Source organism: Pempheris klunzingeri, chromosome 1 (assembly GCF_042242105.1).
Source record: "Pempheris klunzingeri isolate RE-2024b chromosome 1, fPemKlu1.hap1, whole genome shotgun sequence".
In the NCBI taxonomy this organism is placed as follows: domain Eukaryota; kingdom Metazoa; phylum Chordata; class Actinopteri; order Acropomatiformes; family Pempheridae; genus Pempheris; species Pempheris klunzingeri.
In genome coordinates, this window is record NC_092012.1 from 19,448,334 (window position 1) to 19,472,651 (window position 24,318).

Consider the following 24,318-nt stretch of genomic DNA (forward strand, 5'->3'; position numbering starts at 1 on the left):
TCATTTGAATGCCTCGTGAAAGGTCTCACGCTGATCTAGTTACAAAGTAGGGAGGTCTAGCCCTTCCATGAATGAAAGAATTTCAGTCTTTGGGCAAGATGAAGATGTAGTATACAGCTCCATATAAGATTTTCTACTCTACATTTATCTCAGTTGACTTTGTCAAGGGAACCCTCCCCTGAGACTGGATGACAGGGTTAGGGCCATCCAGGGTTATGGCCATGAATTATTGTTGCTGAATGTAATGGGCCAAAAGTTTCCTTATCTTTATTCCCAGATTCAGTTAGTTTTGCCTCAGTCTGAACAGTCCAGATTTGGTAGTATCTGATTATACTCATGTTTTAGCTTCAAATTATGTGGGGAATTTTTTTTTCCTTCAACCTCTTCCACTTCTGCTTTCGCAGGTTATGTTTTTTATTATGAGATGAAAATTAAATTGCATGTCCCCTTATAAAAGCTTTAAGTGCTTCCCAAGTTGTGTCTGCTGATGGGGCAGAAGCAACGTTTGTTTCAATGAAAAGATCAGTTTTCTACACGTCCAAATTATTATTCTGTTTATGGGGACCAGGTTTAGCGTCACCCCATTATGACCCGATGTTACTATATTAGTGATTGTAGATGACAGTGTAAATGGATGTATTGCTGCAGCTAGTATGCATTAACAAATGAAAGGATTTCATGAATGAAAGGAACACTATAGCCCTTTTAATTTTGAACCAATACTGCATCATATTGTACAGGTACAGATATTGAAACTGTAGTGATAGGTGTATAATGTTGCTGGTATGATGTCAATATAACTATCAGAGTCACTGTCTATTTTTTCTGGGAATCATTGTCTTTCCCAAAAAAATAGGCGAGACTCAGACTCTCTAGATTAGTGGCAGCCGAGCTGTGCGGGAGCTGCACTGAGCCGCGCAGCTCACGCAGGCTGTGTGGCTGCTCAAACCTCTTAACATAGACACAGAAAAAAAAACAGGTTCTGTGGTGCACACACGCTGCTCAGGCAGGCAGTATGTCCCCAGGGTAAGCTTTCTCAGTAGGATTGAACAGGTGCCACACATCTACAAGGCTGAGGACAGAACATAGTTTATTAACTGTAAAAAGTGATTTTCAGAGATTTTGATTTACTGGGGGCACTTCTGTCTGAAACTATATCCATAACAGTAGTCATATCCCCTGCCTAAATGATCGCTACCCATGTCAGTCAGTTAGCATTGATTAGCATGGAGCACCATCATTTGCAGTATATGTATTTGCTCATATTAATTTTCTCCCTTGGACTAAAGCAGAATAACAAGAATCCTCCCCTCATCAAAGAAGAAGACTTTGCCTACCCAGTCTTTACATATTGTTTTCTTCCTCTCCTTCACAGACATATGAGAGTCTGTAAAAGGAAAAAAATAATATACCTAACGGACTTTAAACTGAAAAGTATCTCATTCTTTCAGATTTCCCAAACTATTAGAATTCCAAATGGCCAGGCACAAATTATTGCCATGAACAGGCATTGCAATACTGTATAAAAATGTATAGTTATATGTGCTATCAATGTACAGATGGATATTACTGCAAGTTGTCAAAAAGAATGACCATCGAGGAGTTAATTAAGCATAATGTACAGTGAGCCAGTCATTACTGCAAAACAAATCCTGACAGGGTGATGCAAGATTCTGATGTGAAGTGGAGGGGTCCTGCATCATCCTGAAAGGTCATGGGAGTGTCATTAGAGTTGTCAGTTCCTCCTCCGTTACTGATGTGGCTTTGTATGTTTCTCCCAGGCTTTGTAGCTCACATGATATTGATATAGATGATATATATGTTTTAGGAATATGAAAATGTTTGCAATATCTCTCCAACATTTCCTGATGGACTTTCCCCATTCCCTTTCTGGTGTGTGACCCCTTTTTTTTTTGCAGAACTCTTGTTGATTATTTTTAGAATTTGACTGGCATGTGCCCTTCTGCTTCCCCAGCATTGCTACATAAGGGTTTTAGCTACAGTTGGACAAGTGGTGAATGAAAAAATGCCGACTCCAAATGTAGCTGTCGGATTTACCGTGTCACATGACTGTCCAACCTGACATCCATCGAGATAATTTTGCTTTGTTTCATAAAGAGATAAGAAAGCACTGATCTCAGCCACCTATACTTTACTCTACTCCACTCTATACTGTTACTGACGTTTTTAGACAGATTGGGTGTCAGGTAACCAGAACCTGATCAGAGTCAGAAACTTCAAGCAACAACATGGTCCAGATTCAACGTGATACCTGATACTTTATCAGGACTGTTTGAAGTCTACCTGGTGCATTTAAGCCTTCTAACTAAATGTTATATCTGCGTGTTTCTCTCCTCTTGCAGTGTGATAATGTATGTGCTCCTCCTCTCTTGTATGATCTCATGAAAGTCTTGGTTTTGTTAAATGGGACCCCTCTTTGCTTTCTGCACAGAAAGAAAAAGTCTTAGAGACTTATGGTTTGTATTAAAAGGTTTGTGTGTCACCTTATATATGTCCCCTCTCTCTCTTTTCCTCTCTTTGTCTTTTGTCTCTGCTTTTTTTCTTGATGATGATTTTCTCTCTCTCTCTCTCTCTCTCTCTCTTTCTCTCTGCCTCATCTATCTCTCATTCCCTCCCTCCTCTCATTGTCTCTCCCCCTCCACCTTCTTTGTCCTTCCCCCTTTCCCTCTCATTTTCCTTGCGCTCTCTCTCTCTCTCTCTCTCTCTCTCCCCCTCTCCATCTCCCTGGGGACAATTTTCTTTTCTTAAATAAACTGTCATGGCTAGTGTTAAAATATGGGCCTTACATGGGGTGAGCACGGCAAAGCAAAGGCATGGGCCCTGGGCTGGTATAAAACATGGATAATATGCTGTGAGAGGTAATTGTATCTTTTAGCACTGAGATGAGTAGAACAAATGTGTCTCCTCTCCATCCTCTCTCTCTCTCTCTCTTCCTCTCTTTTTTCCTTTCTACTTCTCCGCTCCCTATCACTTCCTTGACACACTGCAGCCGTGCTAATATGATAGAGAGAATATTGGCTGTACATCAGAGCTTCTAACCGTTCATAGTGGGTAAGGGCAAGTATAGAGGCCTAAAGAGGGTGAGAGAGGCTTGGAGAGTGAATAACAAGAAAAGGGAGAAAGATATCGGAAGAGAGAAGAGTGAGAAAAAGGGAGAGGAAAAAGGTGACAATATGCCTGGAGATGCAAAAGTGGAGAGCTGGGGATGCATAAAGTCACATTACATTTCAGGATTTCACTCAGTTTGGTTCACATGTGGAGGACAGGAATATCTTGGGGTATCCAACAAGCTGTTTCAGTGTCTTCTTTCCTTTTCAGCCCTTCAAATTGTGATTGTATGTTATGAGTCCTAACCACAAGGTCGGCAGGACGGCCTACTGTTGCATTTCTTTAACATATTCATTGCTTCATTCTATTTGCTCCTCCTTTCCTCCCCCAATATATTTTGTTCATCTTTATTTGAATTTCTACCACCACTTCTTTTCCCTCAGTGATATCAAGAACCATTTTGTCACATCACTTCTATCTTGCTCTCCAAAATATCTCTCTTTCTGTCACTCTGTCTTTCCCATGTATCCCACTTCTCTTCTATCAACACCAGTGTCTTTCTCTGATTCACCAGCCTCCCTTCATCACGTCTCTCTTACTTTCTCTTTCTTCCTGCCTTCCTCTCTCACTCCTTTTTTGACCCTTCCCCCAATGACAGCTTACTGGCTGCGGAATGAGGCGTGTTATCAGTGAGTGGCATGTCAGTCACAGGGCAACACATCCGGAGGAGAGCGTCTGCGTGGAGAGAGTTTGGTGAGGCGGGATGCGTGAGGGCAGAGACGGGGAGTTGCGGATTAGAGGAGGTTAAAAGGAGAGGAAGAGATAGGTGAGAAAAAGCAGACAAGCATGAGAGGAGCAACAAGAGAGGGGAAGGTCTGAGAAATGAAAACAAAAGATGGTTGAGCAGAGTGTGAGAGGAGGCTGGAGATGTGGGGATGCAAAAAGGATGTAACCCGAAATTACAACGTTGTGTCAGAGGGCTTTACAATCTATGCAACACGTGACACCTTCTATCCTTAGATACTGACTTTCGATAAAGCAAAAAGCACAGGACAAAAAAGGGACAAAGCTCAGAAAAGCAACAGAGGAGGAATCCCTCTTCCAAGATAGACAGATGTGCTGTAGGTGCTGTATGCACAGAGCAGACAGAAAAGAGATTGATGGGAGGAAAGACAAGCATGTGAGGAAAGTATCCAACCAGAGAGGAACAAGCAAGGGAAGGACACAAGATGTCAGAAGAAGGGACGGAGAATATAGGGGTTAAGTTGACAGAATGAGAAGAAGAGAAAGTATTTCAAACAACCGCCATGTGCCGTCAGGAGCAGTAGATTGATATGGAGCTTTGAGATGGAGCCAAGTCTGTATAAAGATGTGCGCACAAGCAGTCTCTGATTTTTTTGTTGTTTGGGTAGCCAGAGTCCCATATCATCCAGCCGATCCTGCGACTGGACATTAGCTAGAAGCAGCCTTAAGTACAAGCCGGATTAGTTTAGCTCTGATCCCGGCTCTCTCTCCCCTCCTTCTGGAGAGATCGCCTCTTCCGCTGTGGCGCTGAGGTCTGGCTGGACGGGAGATGTTTTGGGCAGTGATGAATCAACGTCTGCTTTAATTCAAACTAATTCAAATCACAGGTAATACGTGTTCCAGCAATAAAGGTGAAAAATTGGCTAATTCCCTAAGACATATACAGTAAATAACATTAAGTGTCTGCATAGAGCCTTGCGATGCTTTAACACTTAATGGACTGATTGGACAGCAGTAAAATATGTATCTAGAACTGCTTTACACTATTAGTCATCCCCAAGGTCCCTCTCAACTACTGTGACCTCAAGCTGTCACTGGCAGCCAAGATAGCCCTTTTCCACATATAAATAAAATGTTATATTAAGTTTGATACTGTCTGTAACATGTCAGTTGTTTGGATAATCCCAGGCTGTTAAGTATAATGAGAATTATTCAGGTACATTTCTGTGTGTTGTTGCAAAACTCTCCTGGACCACAACAAATGGAAAAGCTTTCGCCTGAAACTGCAGTATGACAGCTGTCTATCTGAAATACCCCTAGACTGAGCAAATAATACTCCTAGGAGGCAGATAGTTATTCACTCTCAAATTTTTGAACAACACCCTACAGGTTATAACAAGTTTTGGATATACGCGGCGATATGATTGGTGATGTCGCTTTGTTTTGATTGCCAATAACATTACTTTCAAATACAGAAGTTAACTCCTTTTTTTTATATATACCTGAAAATTATGCCAGCAAAATAACCACAGGAAGTGTTGCTGCAGCCCATTGACACGAAATTCCTCTCCTTACCTATTAATACCTATTAAGGAGGTCAGGACACAGATTTGTCATTTGTATTTGATTCAGAATTTTAGCATGTTATTACACAAGACTTCAAAACTGACTTTTCCTTTTTTCACTTGTAAAGACAAGAACAAATGGCTGTTCATTTTTCTTGCTGGTTACAAAAGTAAAAGTTCTATACTATATTGTTACAAGTTATTATTGGATTAATATTTTTGTATGACTGGAACAGCAAACTTATTCATTCATATTTTCTCTACCACCCCTTACTTTTGTGACTCACATCTACAAAGTGAGCTTAGAAGAAACACTACTGTCCACACTGTGTACTGAGCCATGGCTTGGCAGGAGTGTGAAAATCGAGAAGAGCTTTAGTCAAAATGCCAGTCTACAGATCACTAAAAGCTTTCCCACTCAGGGTTTCCCTGGGCTTTTAGAGAGGCTTAGGTGGTAACATTGCCAGTGGGCTGGGTTTTGCACAGCGAAAGGGTGCTTGAAACTCACTAAGAGCACAGAAACCTTTTGGAACAAAGTTAAAGGAAGTTTAATAAGGAAAAGATAACAATGCAGGTTTTTTTTCTCTTAGAAGAAGACATATAAAATATATTTGGGTACATTTCCTTCGATAGGCAGGAAAAACACCAGTACCAGCGCTCTCTATAGGTGACGATACAGTACATAGACAATTTTATAGCCATCAGTTTAGTCCGATAAAATTCATTAAATAACTGCAGCTAAAATGCTGTTAGCGTCTGTTGAGTTGTTGAGTCGTGGCTTTGCAGGAATGTTGATGGAGAAAACCGTAGGCAACCAGGCCAGGCACTAATGGAGCCATGAATGGTGGCAGGGACCACAGGTGATGCAGGGGTTAGATTCAATATCCAGGCTAGCCCAGGTCTGAACCCTGCTGAACCCATCTCTCCTTCCAGTTTCCACTACAATCTTAATGTGACGGAGAGCTTGAGTTTGCAGGACAGAAAAGCAAAATGGCAGGAAACAAGCAGAGCAATGATAAACTGGTGTGTGTCAAATTACTTTTCTGTTGCTTAGGTTTCCAGAAGTATGGAAAAAAGTTGTATCTCAGTTATTTTCCAGATAATGCAATCACAGTTGTTGAAGGAAGATTTCATTTTAGCCTTGGTTTTATGGGTGCACCTTGCACTTCAAAATATGATTATGCCCTCACAAAATACACATCCTCTGTATCAACGAGAGGAGGATAGGTAAAGTTTTAAGTAGTAATTTCTCTCCTCTGGACTAGTTATCAATGACAAAGAATTCATTTTTTCTCCTCCATTCTCAAAGAACTCTGAAGTTACACTGGCTAAGAGAGACAAAGAGAGGTAGAGGGAAGGAGGAGGTAAAAATACAGATGGACGGGGAAAGGGAAAAACGGAGGGAAAGTGTTTGTGAAAGCTAACAAAGGGAAGTTGGCTGTGTTTCAAAAGGGCGCGTGGCGGCTAAGGAGGATGAAGCGCTTCAGGATTCATTTACATCAGGCCTGACAACTGCCTCACATCTCCCCAACAGCCACACAGCTCTGGCTTAGAGATTCCTAAAGAGGGCCCTTCTTCTAGCTCCCTCTTTTACACCCGCTCTCTGACTTTTCTTTTTCTCCTCCTGTCTCTTTTTTTTACTCTTATTCTCTCCTGCGCTCTCTCTTCTGCTCTCATGCGCTCGCCAGTCTTCAATCAGCCATCATGAAAGTGTCTGTCTGGGCGTCTTAACTATCCTCTGAGAGGCAGACACTTGTCTGGGCTTGCCTTCATCCCCTAAAGGCGTTTTTTGACTTGGACTTATTTCCCTCCTCACACCTTTTCAACTTCCCTAAAGAGCTGACAACAAGTGAGAGCGACAGGGCAAGATAAACATGAGGGAAAGAGACAGGAAGGGAGATGAGAGGGGGAAGTTGTCGACTGAGAGGGAAGAGAAAGTAAAGATGGTTATGAAAAATAGGGAGAGAGAGGGAGCAAATGAAAACGAGGTGAGGGAACTCAAAAGCAGGAAAAAAGGTGAAGGAATCAAATGACCTCATGAGGAGGAGAAAGGACAAAGCAGTGAGGACCAGAGCAGAAGAGAGACGAGAGAGATGAGGAAGGACGGGGGGGACTGTAGTAAGACAGGGAGAGTCACGTTTATCAGTGGTCCCACAGTGGGTTTCCCAAACACAGGATTTGGAGATGGGGTAAAGGGAGAGAGTAGGACAGCACACACTAAAGTTTTTTGGTGGTGGGGGGAAAGGGTGGGGTGCTCTTATGGAAGCATCTTTCCTTTTGCTGGGTTTGATGTGAAAGGAAGGCTGCTCCTGCTTTGACGGTGTTGTCTACTGTGCAGTTTTTAATATTCATGCAGCAGATCGGGAAAGGAGAGAGGAAAGGAGTGGAGAGGAGATTTTTGGTTAAACAGAAAGCTAATTTGCGGCTGAGGCAGTTTAGCCTGAGGCTCTTTCTGCTACTGGGGAAATGAGCTGGAAGATTAGCCGAATGTATAATTCACACACACATGGTCACACTCTCACATACACACATATGCAAAAACACACCAAACACTTTCATAGACAGACGCACATATACACACACAGAGCAGCTGCCACTCTCTCTGAGACGTTGTGTGTTACAGCAGTAACCTGCTGCTTGGCCTTTTGTGCTGCAGCTGCCCCTCAGGCCGCTCCTTTACATGGTTCCACTGTGGTGCTCAGTGACTGTTAATGGTATCCAATGATGCTTCATGTAAATGTTGATTTATTCATTTATCATCATGTACATCATTCTAAAACCTGCCATACATAGGTGTTCAGAAAAAACAACATGCTCTATGTGACTGCTCAGGCCTTATTCACCCTAAATGGTCACACTGCTCTGAAAAGGGAAATAAGGTGATGTGTTGTTTATTGTAGTTCATTCTGATTTGTTGGCCTAGTGTAGCATTCACACTAGAATGACGCTTTTTTATTTGCTCCCACAGAAAATACAGATGGTTGACTGTATGAAGCTAGAAAAACACAAAGTAAATACAAAGCATGAGTTAATTCTGATAAATGTAGGCTTATGTCTCACTCTGATTGAATTCCAGGTCCATGACAGACGTGTGAGTCTCTTCCTGGATGGCCTTGAGGAGGATGGGACACCATTTGACACACATTCTCTGACTGCCAGGCTCCCTGATATCAGTGAGGATGGTGCCATGTGGGTGGGACTGAGCTCCAATGGTAAAGATAGCTGTACATATATATATGCTTTTGTTTTTTATATTTTGACATTATTTTAGAGATGCATTAGATCCAGATACTGCATTAAATATCTTAAAATCATAAAACAGTTAAAATAAACAAAGAATTGAGTCTTACATTCAATTAAAATGTGGATCAGTTCCAAAACTTCCAGACCAGGAATCATCAAGGATCAGTTATCAGTGTTTGAAAACTGCAGCTAAAAACTGAACTCAGCTCTTCCTGCATTCCTCCCCCCTTACAGGTACCACTGTCTGTTTTTTTCCTGTGAGTGGAGAAAAATTACCTTTCCAATTACCTTTTAGTTTATCTCGTCTGTCTATCTAAATATGGTGTCAATGACCACTCCACCTTTATTTTCCTACCAGCTTTTATCCCTCTTCAACTACACGTCTGTGATTGATTGGTGGTGCCTGAGAGCCATCTCAGAGTCAATAGGAGAGAAATTGAGAGAAAAATGATATCCGTTCATCTCCAGGGTGATAAACGAGTGTTTTTCTTCTCGTTTATCAGGCATTGATCCCTAGTTCACTGCAGGTAGCATCTGATCAGCTGAAGATCACATCAGTGGTGGTGATCAATACAAGTGATTGGCGAGAGAGAGAGAGAGTGTGTGTGTGTGTGTGTGTGTGTGTGTGTGTGGCTGAACCTGGGGGCTGTGTCTGGAATTCTGATCAGTGGATTGATTATGCGAATGCTGATCAGATGTATTGATTAACAACCATGTCTGTTTTTGGAGGTAACTCTGCCACCTACTGCTACAGAAAATTGTGCATCTGATAAATACAGCAATAAGTTGTCAAGAGCAGAGCTTTAACTGCCAACCACATTTTTGAAGTGGGCGATTAGGATAGCACGGCCTTTTGTGATGTGCTTTTCACTGAAGTTGATGTTGACAGCAATTGATCTGAAATGTGTGGACAAAACAATACATGATAATGCCAATTTGTCAATTTTTGACAGCAGATCAGTTTTACAGTTTTATGAAATATACGTTTGACTTCTTGGTGAGGTAACAGCCTCACTGTGCGCTGTTACTGTATGAAAAAGTATGTGTGTAGTGCAAACCATTAAATTACATTGCTAATGTAATGGTGGAAACAGCCCAATAAAAGGCCATTAAAAAAGCTCAGTTTGTTTGGCTGCACTGTAAACAGGTACATCAGTTGCTCTTGTGTTGTATTTTTATTGTAAAGTGCTTTGGATAAAAGCTCTATTATAAATTCTGACACAGTAGTTGCTTAAAGAGTTTGCTGTCTCCAGAATCCTCAGAGCTGTAGTACAAAAGAGAAACAGGGGTCATGAACAACAAAGGTCACTGGCTTGGAATCGATCCAGCGACATTGCGGTTATGTGGCATTCAGCTACCAAACTGAACCAGGCTGTGCTCCAAGGGATTACAACTTTAGAAAAAATATTAAAATCATTTTAGATATTGAGAGTGACAGGGCCAGTTAAGGACAGAAAGAAACAAACAAGACAGAAAGCACAAATAATTCCCAGTTGCCTGTATAAACTGTTTTAACAACACAAAAACACAGAGGAGGAAACTGAGAGCGATGGATGACAGAAATTGAAACACAGAGAAAAAAGACAGAGACCTACACAGAGAAGAGAGAATTAAGGCTTATACCTTGCATCATCCCAGTAACAATAGGGAGAGTGCTTTTCAGAGGAAGGCATAATCCCATTTCCACACGCTTAAGAAATCCTGAGCCAAAGCCTAAGGCTGCACAGCCACACACTGTTCTAACACACTTACATCCCCTAACACTCACTCACTCTCTCTCTGTTTTACACACACATACAACCCCCCCCAACCCCCCTACACACACACACACACGCTCACATTGTAGATGGGCCAAACATGGCAAAGCCTCTCTCAAAGGCAAATACACACACTCATACACTCTTTTTCTCTAAAGTAAGGATGTGTTTTAGAATACACACGGTAAAGCCTCTCACACACTCACACACACACACACTCGCAGACAAAGCTAGGCATGGCAGGGGTTCTGTCGATGCTTAGAGACGTTTATCTGTCTTCCAAGAGTTGTTGTCAAACTAGACAGAAGTTTGTTGGACACTAAAAATACTTCAGCTCTCTTTGGACCAACAACAATATCTGTGTGGGTCTCTTATGTTCTATCCAACATTGTCACGTATGTATAGTTGTGTGTGGAGATGTACTGGGGACTTGACGTCATTCATTTCTGTGTTTGATGGTGCTTCTTGTGTGCAGTCCAGTATCCACATGTGTCTGGACATTGTGCCCATATGTTTGAGATATCTCAGTGTATGTTGGCTTGATACAGAGACTTTGATAGCTTGGCATATTTGATGTATGTGGCATCTCTTGTCTAACATCTTTACATTTTCCTCATTGGAGATCCTTTTCTCTCAATCTCAGCAAGCCTTTATCCGAGTTCTCTCATCTTGTTTTCCTGTGAAAATGCTGCTCGTCACTTTTTAGCCCAAACTATACATTCGTTAACGCTAAAGAACACAATTAATCTATTAGTGGATAAGCAGAAGATTAAACTGCAACAGTTTATTATTATTTCAGTCATTTTTCCATCAGAATTTAGAGATTTCCTGCTGTACTCCTGTGGGTTTGGTGCTGATATTCAGACAGCACAAGTATTTTGATCACCTTGGGCTCTGGAAACTTGTGATGGGTATTTTTCATACATTTCTGACATATATAGACCAAATAAAGTATCAATTTATCAACTGCATTCGACAGATGAATCAATAAAGAACATAATAGTTTTTTGCTGATCTAAATCCTGCAGAATATCTGTCCCAAACAAACCAAGGTTTTGGATAAAGAACAATGTATAGGCAAGAGTTCAGTTCACTTAGACAGATCTGTTGTGGCTCTGGCCTCAAACAAAGCTCATGAATTGTGCTTTTAAGCCTCAATGCTCTCTAGTGGAAGCAAATGTAGACTGTGGCTGATCCTGTTTGCCTTTGTATCATGAACTTGGCCATTATAAGCAGCTGTGGGCAGCCTCACTTAGCTGGTATCAAGAAACTGATAAGATAATCTACTAAATACTGTGAAATCCTCTCACTCACTGCCTTCAGTACAAACCCATTAACACCTTCTTTATGTTCTTCTCCTCTCTTTTCTTCTCCCCAGGGTCTAATCAGTTCATTGGGTGGATGCAGGACTTTAGATTTTATCCTGCCACTCTGACCAACAGGTGAGTTGGATAGAGTAAGGCAGATAGAGAGACAGGTAATGAATGAATCAAAAAAGGACTAAAGGAAATGTTGTAAGGGAAAATGTTCGAAGGAAGAAGGAAAGGAACTGTGACTGACACAGCAAAAGGAGGAGAAGTGATAGTGATAGATTAAATAAAAGGAGGAAGGGATAGAAATTAAGGGGGGAATAGACAGAGATACTGTATAGATTAAAGCAACAAGGGAAGAAGAGCAGTCCATAGACTGATAAAGGGAAGATGGTAGAGAAAGACGGGGAAGGCTAATCGTTGCATCTTAAGATCCATACTGCTTCCAGAGGATTTCCCTGAGAATTCAATACAAGGCAATTAGTGTTTTGCTTACCAGTGATGTACTGCACACAGTAAGGACCAGGAGCTTACAAGTTTCTCTCATCAAGATTAGGGTAAAACAAAATTAAAAATTGAATTTCCAAATTATGTTTTGATTTCCACTTTGCACTAAATGTTCAGTCAAAGGCCCATCAACAGGTTAGGTCTTAAAACATAGATGTGTCATTTTGGCCAAATATAATTTCATTAAAAAATAAGAAGAAGCAAAATCATTAGGTAATGTTGTTTATGCCATATGATAGTATATTGGGCCTTCCTCATCCCACTTTACCATGTAGTTCATTTCATTGTCACATTTAGTCTGCTGTTTACTGTTTTAACAGAGAAATAGTGGAGGTGTACTCGGGGGTCCTGCCTGAGCTCCATACCCAGTCAGAGTGTCGCTGTCCTCCCAGTCACCCTCGAGTTCACCCTTTAGTGGAGAGGTATAGTATCATGAGATGACTTCATATTTATATATAGTAGTGGACTGTGTTTTCAAACATCTCAGTATTATAAATATTTCTGTATTTTGATGAGCCTGCCTTTTGTGTTTTGTTATTTTTTTGTTTTGTCAGTGACTCGCTAAAGCTTGACCCTTTACTGTTATCCTTCAGAAAAAAGACCGTCCTCCTTTGAACACCAATATTCTCACGTTTACTTATTTTACCAGTTAATATACCTGAAAACTTCACTATTAACAGATACTGCATTCCCAATGGTATTGAGGACATCACCAATGACAGAGTCTTAAGACTCAACCTTAATGCCCATCCACTCAGTTACATCAATGATCAGGACATGGGCACCACTTGGCTTTCTAAGATCATGACAACACAGGAACTGGATCAAGGAGTCACTTTAACCGTGGATTTAGCTAATGGACAATACCAGGTAAGGCAGATAATAATACACACATGCAAACAAGCTCATACACATTATTCCATAAAAACAGCAAACAGACTATGTGCAACAGAATCACTTGTACCCTGTGGATGAAAGACAGCTGCCATTAAAGTGGGCTAGTAAAGAGCCTTAGCTTTGATCTTCACAGTGGACACTGTGTTTTCTGACATATGTTTGAACATCTTTGGACACTTTCCCACACTAAGTCTGTGTGTTTTGCAAGATGCTGAGCACACATTTGACTCAATCAGACTGCTTGTGCAGTTAATTCTTGATTGTCACCTTTCATGCAGGTTTGCAGCTTTTACACAAAACCACCAAACTGCAGAATTTTCTGTAATTTGACATACTTTATGGAACACAGTTGTTGATGAAAACTGGTGTCTGCAATATTTACTCTAAATATTCAAAAGGAGTTGCATGCATAGTGGTGTAAATTAGAATGCCTTTATTTGGTCATCTTATGTGAAATTACCTGCTCATTCATTATTAGCTATGTTGGTTTGAACAGACAACTAAATTGGGTCTTTGTTGAGTGTGCACTTAAAATGCTACAATACAAACACTGTACAGTATTATCTGTTTGCACCTGTGTGTGCAGTGGACAGTAGCTTCATCCTCTTTCGAAGCACTGCAACACTGCAATGAGAGAGAGACAGGAAAGCAGAGAGAGAGAGAGAGAGAGAGAGATTGCTGGATTTGGGCGTCAACAAGGGGGCCGTCAAAAGACTGGTCCCTCTTCTGTCTGAAGTGTGTATGTGAGTGTGGGCAGGATTTTGGGAGCTGTCCTGACGTGGTAGCTCAACTCAAGTCCCCAGATAAAAGACACTTTCTGAAGTTCAGGGTATGTGTGTTAGTGTGTGTGGGGGTTTGCGCAGTGGTGGTGGCTTAATGCGCTCCCTGCTGTGTAACCCAATGTCCCAGCCCACACTGTAGCGGGGCAGATAACACTTAACACACACACCCACACCTACACACAGACATGCAATATGTATTATGTGAAACTGCTTGTGTGTGTGTTTGCGTAGTTGTGTGAGGTCTGTTTTCACAGCTGTTTTCACCTAAAGCCCTCAATTTTAATTTTAATTTCTCTATATGAGTAAGAACTTGTGAGCACACAATCCGTCATTAAATGCAGTTTTTGTCAAAAGGCAATAACAAATATGTTGTAATGAATTGTCTATACCATACACACATGAGGGGGCAGAACATTTGTCAGTAAAAATACCTGTTAATTACTATGGAATTGAATAAGTAAGTCTTACAGTGTTATCAAATCCTGAACATTTCAGGCTTCACCATGGTAGGATTTATTGTATGCATGTTGTATTGCATTACATTGTAAAGGTGTATCTGTATTGCAAATCTGTTTCTATTCATGCTAACTTGTACCACTCTCTCTTCCAGGTATTCTATGTTATAGTTCAGTTTGGTGGCATCTTGCCAGAATCAGTTCTGATCCAAAGACGGAGGCATGACTTTACAGAGCTTGAGATTGGCACCACAACAGAACAGCCGTGGTTGGACTGGCAGTACATGGCCAGAAACTGCAGTGTGTTTAAAATGCAGACCAACGGGCCTTTACTGACTCCAGACTCTGTCAACTGTCTGCAGCTGCCTAGGTTGGTATGATCTGTGACCCACGGGTGTGCACGGGTGTATATATCAAATGCATATATTTGCTGTGAGGTTACTTTTGACTGGACATCAACTGGACAACAGCAAATTATACTAAGGTAGTATGACTAAGCAGGGAATCAGGGAGGGCAAACATATTTAGTGACTTGCGGGACATTCCGCACTGTTGTTCAATTCAAAATATTCATTTTTTACTGTGTCATCAGTCAGATAAAGATAAAAGATCTCTGGCTCCAGATTGATCATCCCATTTGAAACAGCCTTGAATCATCTGTATGTGAAAAAGATTAAAATAAACTCCCCTAATGGTCTAATTCTGTTTGGGGCGTTCATCGCAGTTGCTGAACCACATGTTCTTTATATTGTTGGGTGGTCATGGCCTCTTTAAGGCAGAAGTGGTTACATAGAAATTACTGTCAAGACTAAATAAAGAAATATATTAATACAATTATGCATAGATGGTTTGTGTGTGTTAGTGCATATACTAATACGCACAAAACATAAGTCAAAAGAAATCAGACACGTATCCATTGCACACTAATATGGTTAACACACAGACTCACACACTGGCACTCTCACTGTAAGTAGGTTTATAAAGCTAGCCACCCACAGCGCTGCCTTGGCACATGACTGGTAACAGGCTCTTGATTGGCACGAGATAGAGGACTGGGCTTGGAACATAGTCTTAACATACACACACAATCTCCCACACTAAATCTTGGCATAGCTGTGTGTATCAAGGCCTTAGTTGGCACTAGATAGAACAGGTATGAATAGATCACAGATCATGTAGTCATTGCTTATTTTTCACTTGACTGACAAATGATATCACATACAACCTTTCCTGGCACAGTTATACGTATTAGTTAAATTGGCATGAGAGCAATTGAACCTCACACTGGCAACATACTAACACATTAGTGGTTGATAATTATATCAAAAAGAGCACTATCTTTGATCTTGCAAGATTTATGTTTTTTATCTCACAAGATTTATTTAAACCCACAAGAGACATTGCCACGTCTGAGCCCACTGGAGTGTCTGGCAAGATAAATTCAAGCATGCCTCTTCTCATACGAGTCACAGTGCTGCTCCAGGAGTGCTGTTAGTGATCCTTTTGCATCCTGTCTACATGTACAGATAAACAACTAAAACTGCTATTTTTGTCAGATGAACAGCATTGCCCACAGCAACAGAAGGCAGGTGAGAGGTGGAACAGAATGAATTTAGTTAGAGATTGATCTATGGTTAACATTTAAATTGTTCTCAATTTACTGCTAGAGTCTCTTTTTCCATAGCTATAGCTATAACAGAAAAATGAAGCATGTGTGGTGCTCCTGCTGTATAGTAAATTGAACAATTACAGCTGTAATATCACAACAAAATGTCCGCAATAGAACCATTGTGACTTGCACTAAATTGATGTTGTTTACATGATTTTGTTTTGTGCTTTGGGTTTTGGCTGAAATATGTGTTGCATATAAATATCCTTATATGCATATGCATATATTTTTTGTTACAGCTTTGAATAAGTTACTTGGATCTTTTATAGTCGGTTGAAACTGTTCTCCTGCAATATTCTTTGCACTGTTTCACTTTTCAAAGTAGCCATTCTCTCAAGTTTAACTAGCTAATTAATGATTAATGTCAATTGCACATCACAGACAATTTTTTCACATATGTGACCCAATCATTTGTGTTCAGGAATCATTCAGTCATCATTCAGAAAAGAACAAAAAATAACAGTAGTTGCAGGATTTTGTTTGGTCTTCAGTAAGTTTTAATGTTTCAAACTGCAATGTTTCTCTCAGGAAAGTGGTTAACAGTGTCTATAAGTGCTTGAATAAGTGTCCTAAATAAGTAGCCTGAACACATGCATGGCTGTGTGCACCCATACATGTGTTTATGTGTGTTTGTAGTGTCATCAGGTACAGTATGTTTCAAACAAATATCTATCACCTTATCTACGAACGCATAAGCACACAGACAGAAACACTAAACACATACTTACAGATACTCACGATGAACTGCACCCAAATGGACTTCAATGGACACTTGTATACGTGCACATTATATATGCAACAATATATGTCATAGTGTGCACACTACGCTTTATGTATGCCAGACACACATACATGCACAAGAGAAGGCCTGGTCTTTTAGCATTACCTGAGGACAAAGAGGAGCCTCCAATAGGAACATAAAAGGAGAAAAATCTGATAGCAATCTATCAGCTCATATCACATAAATCACATAAATTACGAAGTTGAGATGAGGCTGACATTTTGTTCACAATAAATAATAGTCCTCTCCAACATGATCACTAAGCATACTTTCTTTATATTTTCTTCAAGTATTTGTTCTTGGTTTAATATGTGTTTATGTCTCTTGTGTTCCAGTGATGTGTCTTACTCAGGAGGTAACATCACGTTCAGTCTGCTGACCCCAGAGCCAAACCTGAGGCCTGGATATAATGACTTCTACAGCACTCCTGCCCTGCAGAAGATGGTGCATGCCAGCCAAGTCAGGATACACCTGAGTGGGCAGTACCACACCAGAGAAGCCGGGGTGAACGAGCAGCACAGATATTATGCCATCAATGAGATCACCATCAGTGGCAGGTGACAAGTTACAAATATTTGTCCAGAAATCTCTTTTAGAAAGTTGTTGATGGTGTTTGAGTTGCTGCCGTGAAATCTGGTTTCATTTGGATATGTAAAGCAGTGTAGAACTCTGATATGTCTTATCTCAAATATAGACAAATATAGCTCTTGTATCTTAAATGTAGATTTGTTATGTGATATTATGAGATATGTGATATTTCTAAACTGATATTCTGACATAATCTTGCATAACACTGAATTTACGTGTTACAATTTCACTAATTAATGTAGGGGAACCACCATATATAGCTTAATTCTAGTTTTGTTAGTTAACAGTCACTCCCGTCATTTGGCAGCATTTTATTTAAGCTGTGTAATTGGTTGAATGAAACCCTTTTCCAAATGTGTGAGCACAGTTTGACATCTAGGAAAATATTTTGATGGAGACTGTTGAGTTTCAGCAGTGGTTTTTGAGAGTAATTTTGAACACATCTCTTCATTAGACTGACAGAGAGAGTTTTTCATGACTGTGGTAATTATAGGATTATGCAGGAGGCAATCATCTCTAACTCTTTCTCTCCCTCCCCCTCTGTCTAAGCTGTTTTAATTAGTAGCTTGTTACAGTGAAGTAGGAGAAACAGAGATTTAGAGCTGCTGAAATCTCATCTGTGCATTCTTCATCCTTCCCTGTCTCCCCCTCTCTTTCATTCTACTCCCATCTCTCTATCTCTTTCCTCTTCATTCTTTATAAAGCATATAAATAGGCATGTTGGCAAGAGAGAATACAGGGACAACTTGAGCATATATGACCACTCATAAGTGTTTGCAGTGTTGCAGTAAACTTGAATATAGGAAGTTGTTTTTATAGCCCAACCATTATAACTTGAAAAAGTTTTTCAAATAGTTTTTTGTTTTTCTTTTTGTAATATGAAAAAACTAAATGTCAGCAAACGTTTGATAAAGATCATTTTTCTGTACATTTATGCAGAATCCCTGAGAGGCAAGTGATCCATTTTAATAGGTGATATGGACATCAGAGCGCATTACTACCTCATGCTGTAAATAGAACTGGTAGCGTTATTTTAATAAACACCTGATGTTTTGCTCAGCGTTTGGCTACTGGTCACAGGGTTGGTGGTAGAGGGCTGCATTGGGACCCATTTGGTCCCATTGGACCCAACACAAATCTCACGGGAACAGGCTGTTTAAACTTTGATGTGGTTAGGACCAAGCAGGATTTTTGATGCAGGTTTTTTGAGGGATGGCAATTGCAGAAATTAATTCCCTTACGTGTGAGTCAATGATCACACTGTCTTGAAATAACTGCTGTTTTATAAAGAATAAACACCAGTTTAATAGATCACATATAAACCAGGTCCTGTTGGTTGTGACTGTGAAGACTGAAACCAAGCATGTTCACTGGCATTGTCATGGATACACATACAAGGTACAGAGGCTCATAGGGACCAAACAGGACAATCATTCGGCCAACTGATCTTCAAAAATCAAATCAAAGTGGTTTATTTAAATTCAGAGGAGGAGAACAGAAATTATTTATGTTATATGCATTAGAGAACTGTACTGGGATCCCTCGGGTCCCATGAAACCCAGTGCAAACCTCGCGGAAGTGGGCAGTTTAAACTGTTTAAGCTGTGAGTGGGAGCAGGTGGTAATAGTCGGAAATCCAACAGGAAGAGGCAGTTCAGCGCAAAGCTCTACTCTGTGGTTTAATCTCCTGCGTCTTCTATTATGTCAATGCATCTATTGCAACATCAAATACTAAAAAAATATGTACATAGTTATAACAAACTTAGAAATAATTAATATAAGACCCTTGGGATTGAACCACAAACCATCTGAGCTAAATGCCATGAATCTCATGTAGAGCATGCATGACTGGTAGGCTACCACAAATCAGAAACACTGCACAAAAACACGTTGATATGATTAGAAGTAGAGAAAATATTCCATGCTTATCTAGAAAATGTATCAAGAGAACAATAGGTAAAAGGAAACACAAAGGGAAGAATGAAAAAGAGAAAGCAACTGAATATCTGAATGAATAATTAAGTAACTGCCCTGCAGTGCATATGTGTGTGTCAACTCTTGTGTACCTATCCAACAGTGGACGTTTGCATTGTTACACATTCGCCAACAGAAGATTGGCAGGGCAACAAGGGACATTTTGGAGGTCTATTGTTGGTGTTGCTTTAAATCACGCTAAAATCATGCCTATGGCAATCTGGTGAGTTTATATTCATTTTAGCCGAAAGGGGACATGCCTGTGTGTGAGTATAAAAGTTTATACTCAAAAATTTATACTCAGCACCGCCTCTGCAGGCTGGAAAAGGGAGTAGTAGTGTGAATGCAAACCATTCATAGTGTGAATGGCTTGGAGCAGAGGAGGGGTGTGGTGGAAGGAGGGGGTATTTACATACTGAAAGAACTTCTTAAATATGACTACTAGCAGCGACAGCATTAGCTGGCATTGTTTTCATCATGTGAGTCTATGTGTGTGTGTTTTTTGGCATTTTATTTGATAGTCAACAGTAGATATTGACAGGAAACAAGGGAGAGAGGGGATGACATGCTCCATCAGGTGAGCTCCAAGGGCACATCTGTCTCTGAAGAGATACTGTCACCATGATAGCAATGCAACTGTGCATAATGCAATGCCAAAATTTTACAGGTGTGTAGTTTTAAAATGGATGTGGTCTGAGCAAGGACATCATTGGCCCCCCAGTATGTGTCCCTGGCCCACACATGTTTTATGTTGTGGATAACTAAATCCCACTTTCCTACTGTATTCCTGCATTGCACATATTTGTCAGCTTTGTCTAAACTGAGAATGAGTGAGATATATAGACACACACAAGCAGACAGACAGAGACAGAGAGAGGTGGGGATGGATATTCTGGCTAATCAGGAGACACAGGAAGATTCCGGGGGGGCGCGCTGATTGTTTGGCTGCAAGAGCAAGTGATGTGAAGTTATTAAATACAATACACAATTTTACAAAAAGATCATTTGAGTTACGGTGAGTCTGGGAACCTTTATAACCAGAGGATCTCAGTCACCTCACAAAACCTCTGTGATACATGTAAGTTAGCACAATAAGTTGTAGAATAGAATAGTTATTCTCTCCCCAGAATCACAAAATGACTTCTTCAATGGCCAAAATTAGGGACCAGGATTTTGGAATTTTCATCATAAACAGTTTTTGGCATATTAAGTAAATCTGCAACCGTTCACCTGCTTCGCCAAACTCACTTCTCTCAAGTCATGTATGTATGATACACACCAATTTGGCATCGCGGCTGGTGTGATCTCATTGCAAGATGATTTTTTGCTACAAACTATATTAGAATGAAGGGCTACAAACAACACAGGGACATAGAACCATCTTAAAATCTAAAAAGGTAAACGCTCAGGGTCAGCAGTTAGACCATAGACCATTAGACCATTTTAATCAATTTTAAAATTCACTTGTAACCTCAATATACTGCTGTAGGAATGCAGTTCGTCTGTTAATACTCATAACAGGTCCACCAGTACACAATGGTCTGTCTAGAGTGATAGTCTTCTGTTGGCAATGTAGAAATGTGTGTGAGAGAGAAGGAGAGAGGGAGAGAGAGAGAGCTGTCTGCTACCTGTTATGTTGTTCTGATAATTCTCAGGATGATATTTATAAATGTTGAATGGGAACTTCCTAATGGTACTACTGCTGCCCCGTGGACGAGGGATAGAGGAGGTGGCAATAGAAATTGAAGGAGGGAGAGCTGTTGTTTCTTACCTTTTTCATTTCTTTTTAATGATACTAAATAAAACATTTTAAATATCAGTTTGTACAGTGCAGTTTTGAAGACCTGTATGTTTACCTTTCTGTCTGTCTCTCTGTCGTGTGGTCAGATGCGAGTGTCACGGCCATGCAGACCACTGTGATACCAGTGTGACCCCCTACCGCTGTCTCTGTCTGCCTGAGAGCCACACAGAGGGAAACAATGTAAGTAACAAACATGGGCTCACAAAAACGTACAAACCATTTTGTAACGGTAACTTCATTTGTGAGTGTGGTGGTTCACCTCACACATTCTGTTTTAGCATTTTATACAGTATGTGCTGTGAAGAAATTAGTGGGTCATGTTGTTCCACCTATTTTGACACAAATATATGTATATGCACTGGTTATATACACTGGTTTGCCTTCTCTGGGATTCCCAATTATTAATCAGGCATTAATCAGTATTAGATCCAAATATTTAGCTTAGATGGCTCAAATCACATGGAAGCATGTGAGAACACACACACACACACACACACACAGACGAAGCACCGAGGAGTCCACCAGGGGAGACTCTCCTCATGGTCTTAATTAAGCAGTTTCCTTCTTAACGACACAGACAGGACTTCTCTAATGAATTATACACACACACACAAACAGATTTAGAAACCCTCTCCTGTGTTTTTCTTATTTTTGTCAGCATCATTTGTGACTTCCATACTGTTGGACATGTGATGCATACCAGTAGTATCAGGTGCTTTTGCTTTGAATCTGACATTTTGTTCAATAGACAGTTATACCACGGCCATCCTACCAAATAAGGCATTATACTGTATGTTGTTAAAGTTACGTGCTCCAGATCTCAGCAGTTTTTCATTAGATTCACAGTAGGTAAAGTTCTAATAAGCCTGAAAGTCCTCACTGGTTTTACATTTCTAAGGATGACAACTAAATGTGGTTTGTTTTTATCTTAACAAAATGCTACAGTTGGGGAGGAAAAAGCCTTTAGTTGGTCAGCAGTGAAAAGTTCAGTATGACTGCTCCACTTCACTGTAGCACAGGATAGCCTGCATTATTCACTACTTATGTATCATTCATACACCTGTGTCTGTGTATTAGTGTGTCTGTATGTGTGTGTGTGTGTTTCAGACAGAGGACATCAGTGGAGAAAGTACAGCTGTCAACCAGCAGCTGTTCAATTGCTTGTCTTGCTTACTCTTGAGCTTGAATAACAAACACCCTCCTACACACACCCTTGCATTTAATAGTGTTTCTCTTACATTAAGTCCAGACTAAAATAAAAGTTATCATAGAAAACACACACATACACAAAATACCTGAGCATTGTCAAGTATATGCCACCATCCAGACTAATGCAGAAAAATATCTCTCTGCCTCTTTCTTTTTCTCTTTCTCACCCACTCTATTTCTCTTTTTATACACAACTTTTCTCTTTCCTCTCTCTGGGTCCCTGTCCCTCCTCCATCTACTTCTCTTTGTCAGTCTCTCTCCCGCGCTCACACTCTGTCTATCTCTCCCGGGTTTCAGTTTAAATAATGTCTCAAATCGACTAGAACAATGACATTCCCTCAGCATGCATCTCTAATCAGCTCTCTTTCTCTCTCTGTTTGTCTTTCACTTCATTTCACTCTACTCCCCCTCATTCTTTATTGCCTCGCTTTCTAAGTATTTAATTCATTCATGTTTGTGTCTGTTTCTCATGTTTCATCCCTCTCTTTCTTCCATTTTTCTTACTGTTTCATGTCTTTTCATCCTCCTGATCTGTTTCTTTCCTTCTCACTCGTACATACAGGGGTTCTTTTGTGTCAGAGAAGCAATGGAAATAAGCAAAATGAATATATTTGTGTGTGCGTGTGCGTGGTTGTGTGTATGTTTCATGTAAATTAATCTCTACCAGAGTTATGCTTCTGTGAAAGACATTACGGTGTAAAGGAGTGTGTGCAATACGTGTATGTGTCAATACAAATTTCTTTTTGTGTGATCATGTGTGTGAATGTGTGTCTGTGTGTGTGCCTGTGTGCACTTTTCTCCCAAACCTGTCCATGTCATCTCTCTGAGTGAATATTCAGGACCTTTCTTCTGTCTCTGTAATATTGGAGCATAAAAGGCTGTGGGGAATATTAGCGTTTAATATTGCATGCGTTCTGTTGACTTGGATCGGCCTAGCACCAAGACGGATGTTGTACTAATCTGCAGAATTTCCACAGTGACATTAAAGTGACAGAAATGCTCAGACATGTGTCAAGATGATCAACGGGGGCCTTGGAAGACACACACTTAAAATCTCACACACACTTAAACACACGTGCACACAAAAGCACACACTCTCCCACTTTCCCACTCTGTCTTTTGATTTTTTCTTATGTGCACTCTGTGTCAGACTTGATCTCTCATTCTGTCACTCTGCCTCTGTACGTCTCTCCACAACTGATGGATTCAGTCATGTCTGAAAGCTATATCATACATTGTACTGTACATCACGTCACACATTCTGTTTTCAGTTTTACAGAATCTCCGCCATTTGACCGTCCAGAATAGCATTTTTAGGGGATTTAATGTTGTCTGATATTAGTGTTACTCAAGCTAAAATACATCATCTTGGTAAGATGCTAAAACAACCCACACCACCTTTCTTTTAAGTGTCAGTCTACACCCTAAGGCGCAAGGGATTGTTATATCAGGCTGTGTGCTGGAGCCTGATTTGACTGTGGAATTGACATCATTGAGCAAATTGTGTAAGTCTGTAAGTGTGTGTGTGTGTGTGTGTGTGTGTGTGTGTGTGTGTGTGTGAGAATGTGTTTATGTGAGCTGCCACAAGAATTAAAGTCAAGCAGTAAGATTAAATGTTGGTGTAGGATAAGATAAAAACTATTCGAAGGTTAGGATTATGCAGAGGTATTTAATTTGTAAGAATTTACATTTGGTGTGGATATATTGTATATACAATCTGAAATGGAGACTGCATGTGTGTGTCTGTGTTTGCATCTGTGTGTGATACAGATATTGATGGCTAGTGACGTTAAGTAGCAATGTCCAGGATCTCTGTTGCTAAAGCTTGCCTCAGCAGCAGATTTTCACCTACGCTGGGGTTAACCGGGTTAACTTCAGATACACACAACACGGGCATGTACACACACGCGCCAGTGGCATGACCTTTCCAGTGAGAGCGTGAAATTGGTCATGGCATTTAGGATAAGA

At 40.4% G+C, this 24,318-nt stretch overlaps 1 protein-coding gene across 1 annotated transcript in view; it reads left to right on the forward strand.

The window, feature by feature from the left end:
• The window catches only part of ush2a (Usher syndrome 2A (autosomal recessive, mild)), a 193,679-nt gene that overhangs the window by 12,738 nt on the left and 156,623 nt on the right, over positions 1-24,318 (forward strand). Inside the window, exons 6-12 of the mRNA XM_070832313.1 lie at positions 8,455-8,590; positions 11,757-11,820; positions 12,516-12,617; positions 12,876-13,065; positions 14,485-14,699; positions 17,115-17,336; positions 21,228-21,321. Of these exons, the coding sequence (XP_070688414.1) occupies positions 8,455-8,590; positions 11,757-11,820; positions 12,516-12,617; positions 12,876-13,065; positions 14,485-14,699; positions 17,115-17,336; positions 21,228-21,321 (1,023 nt within the window). The remainder of the gene's footprint in view (positions 1-8,454; positions 8,591-11,756; positions 11,821-12,515; positions 12,618-12,875; positions 13,066-14,484; positions 14,700-17,114; positions 17,337-21,227; positions 21,322-24,318) is intronic.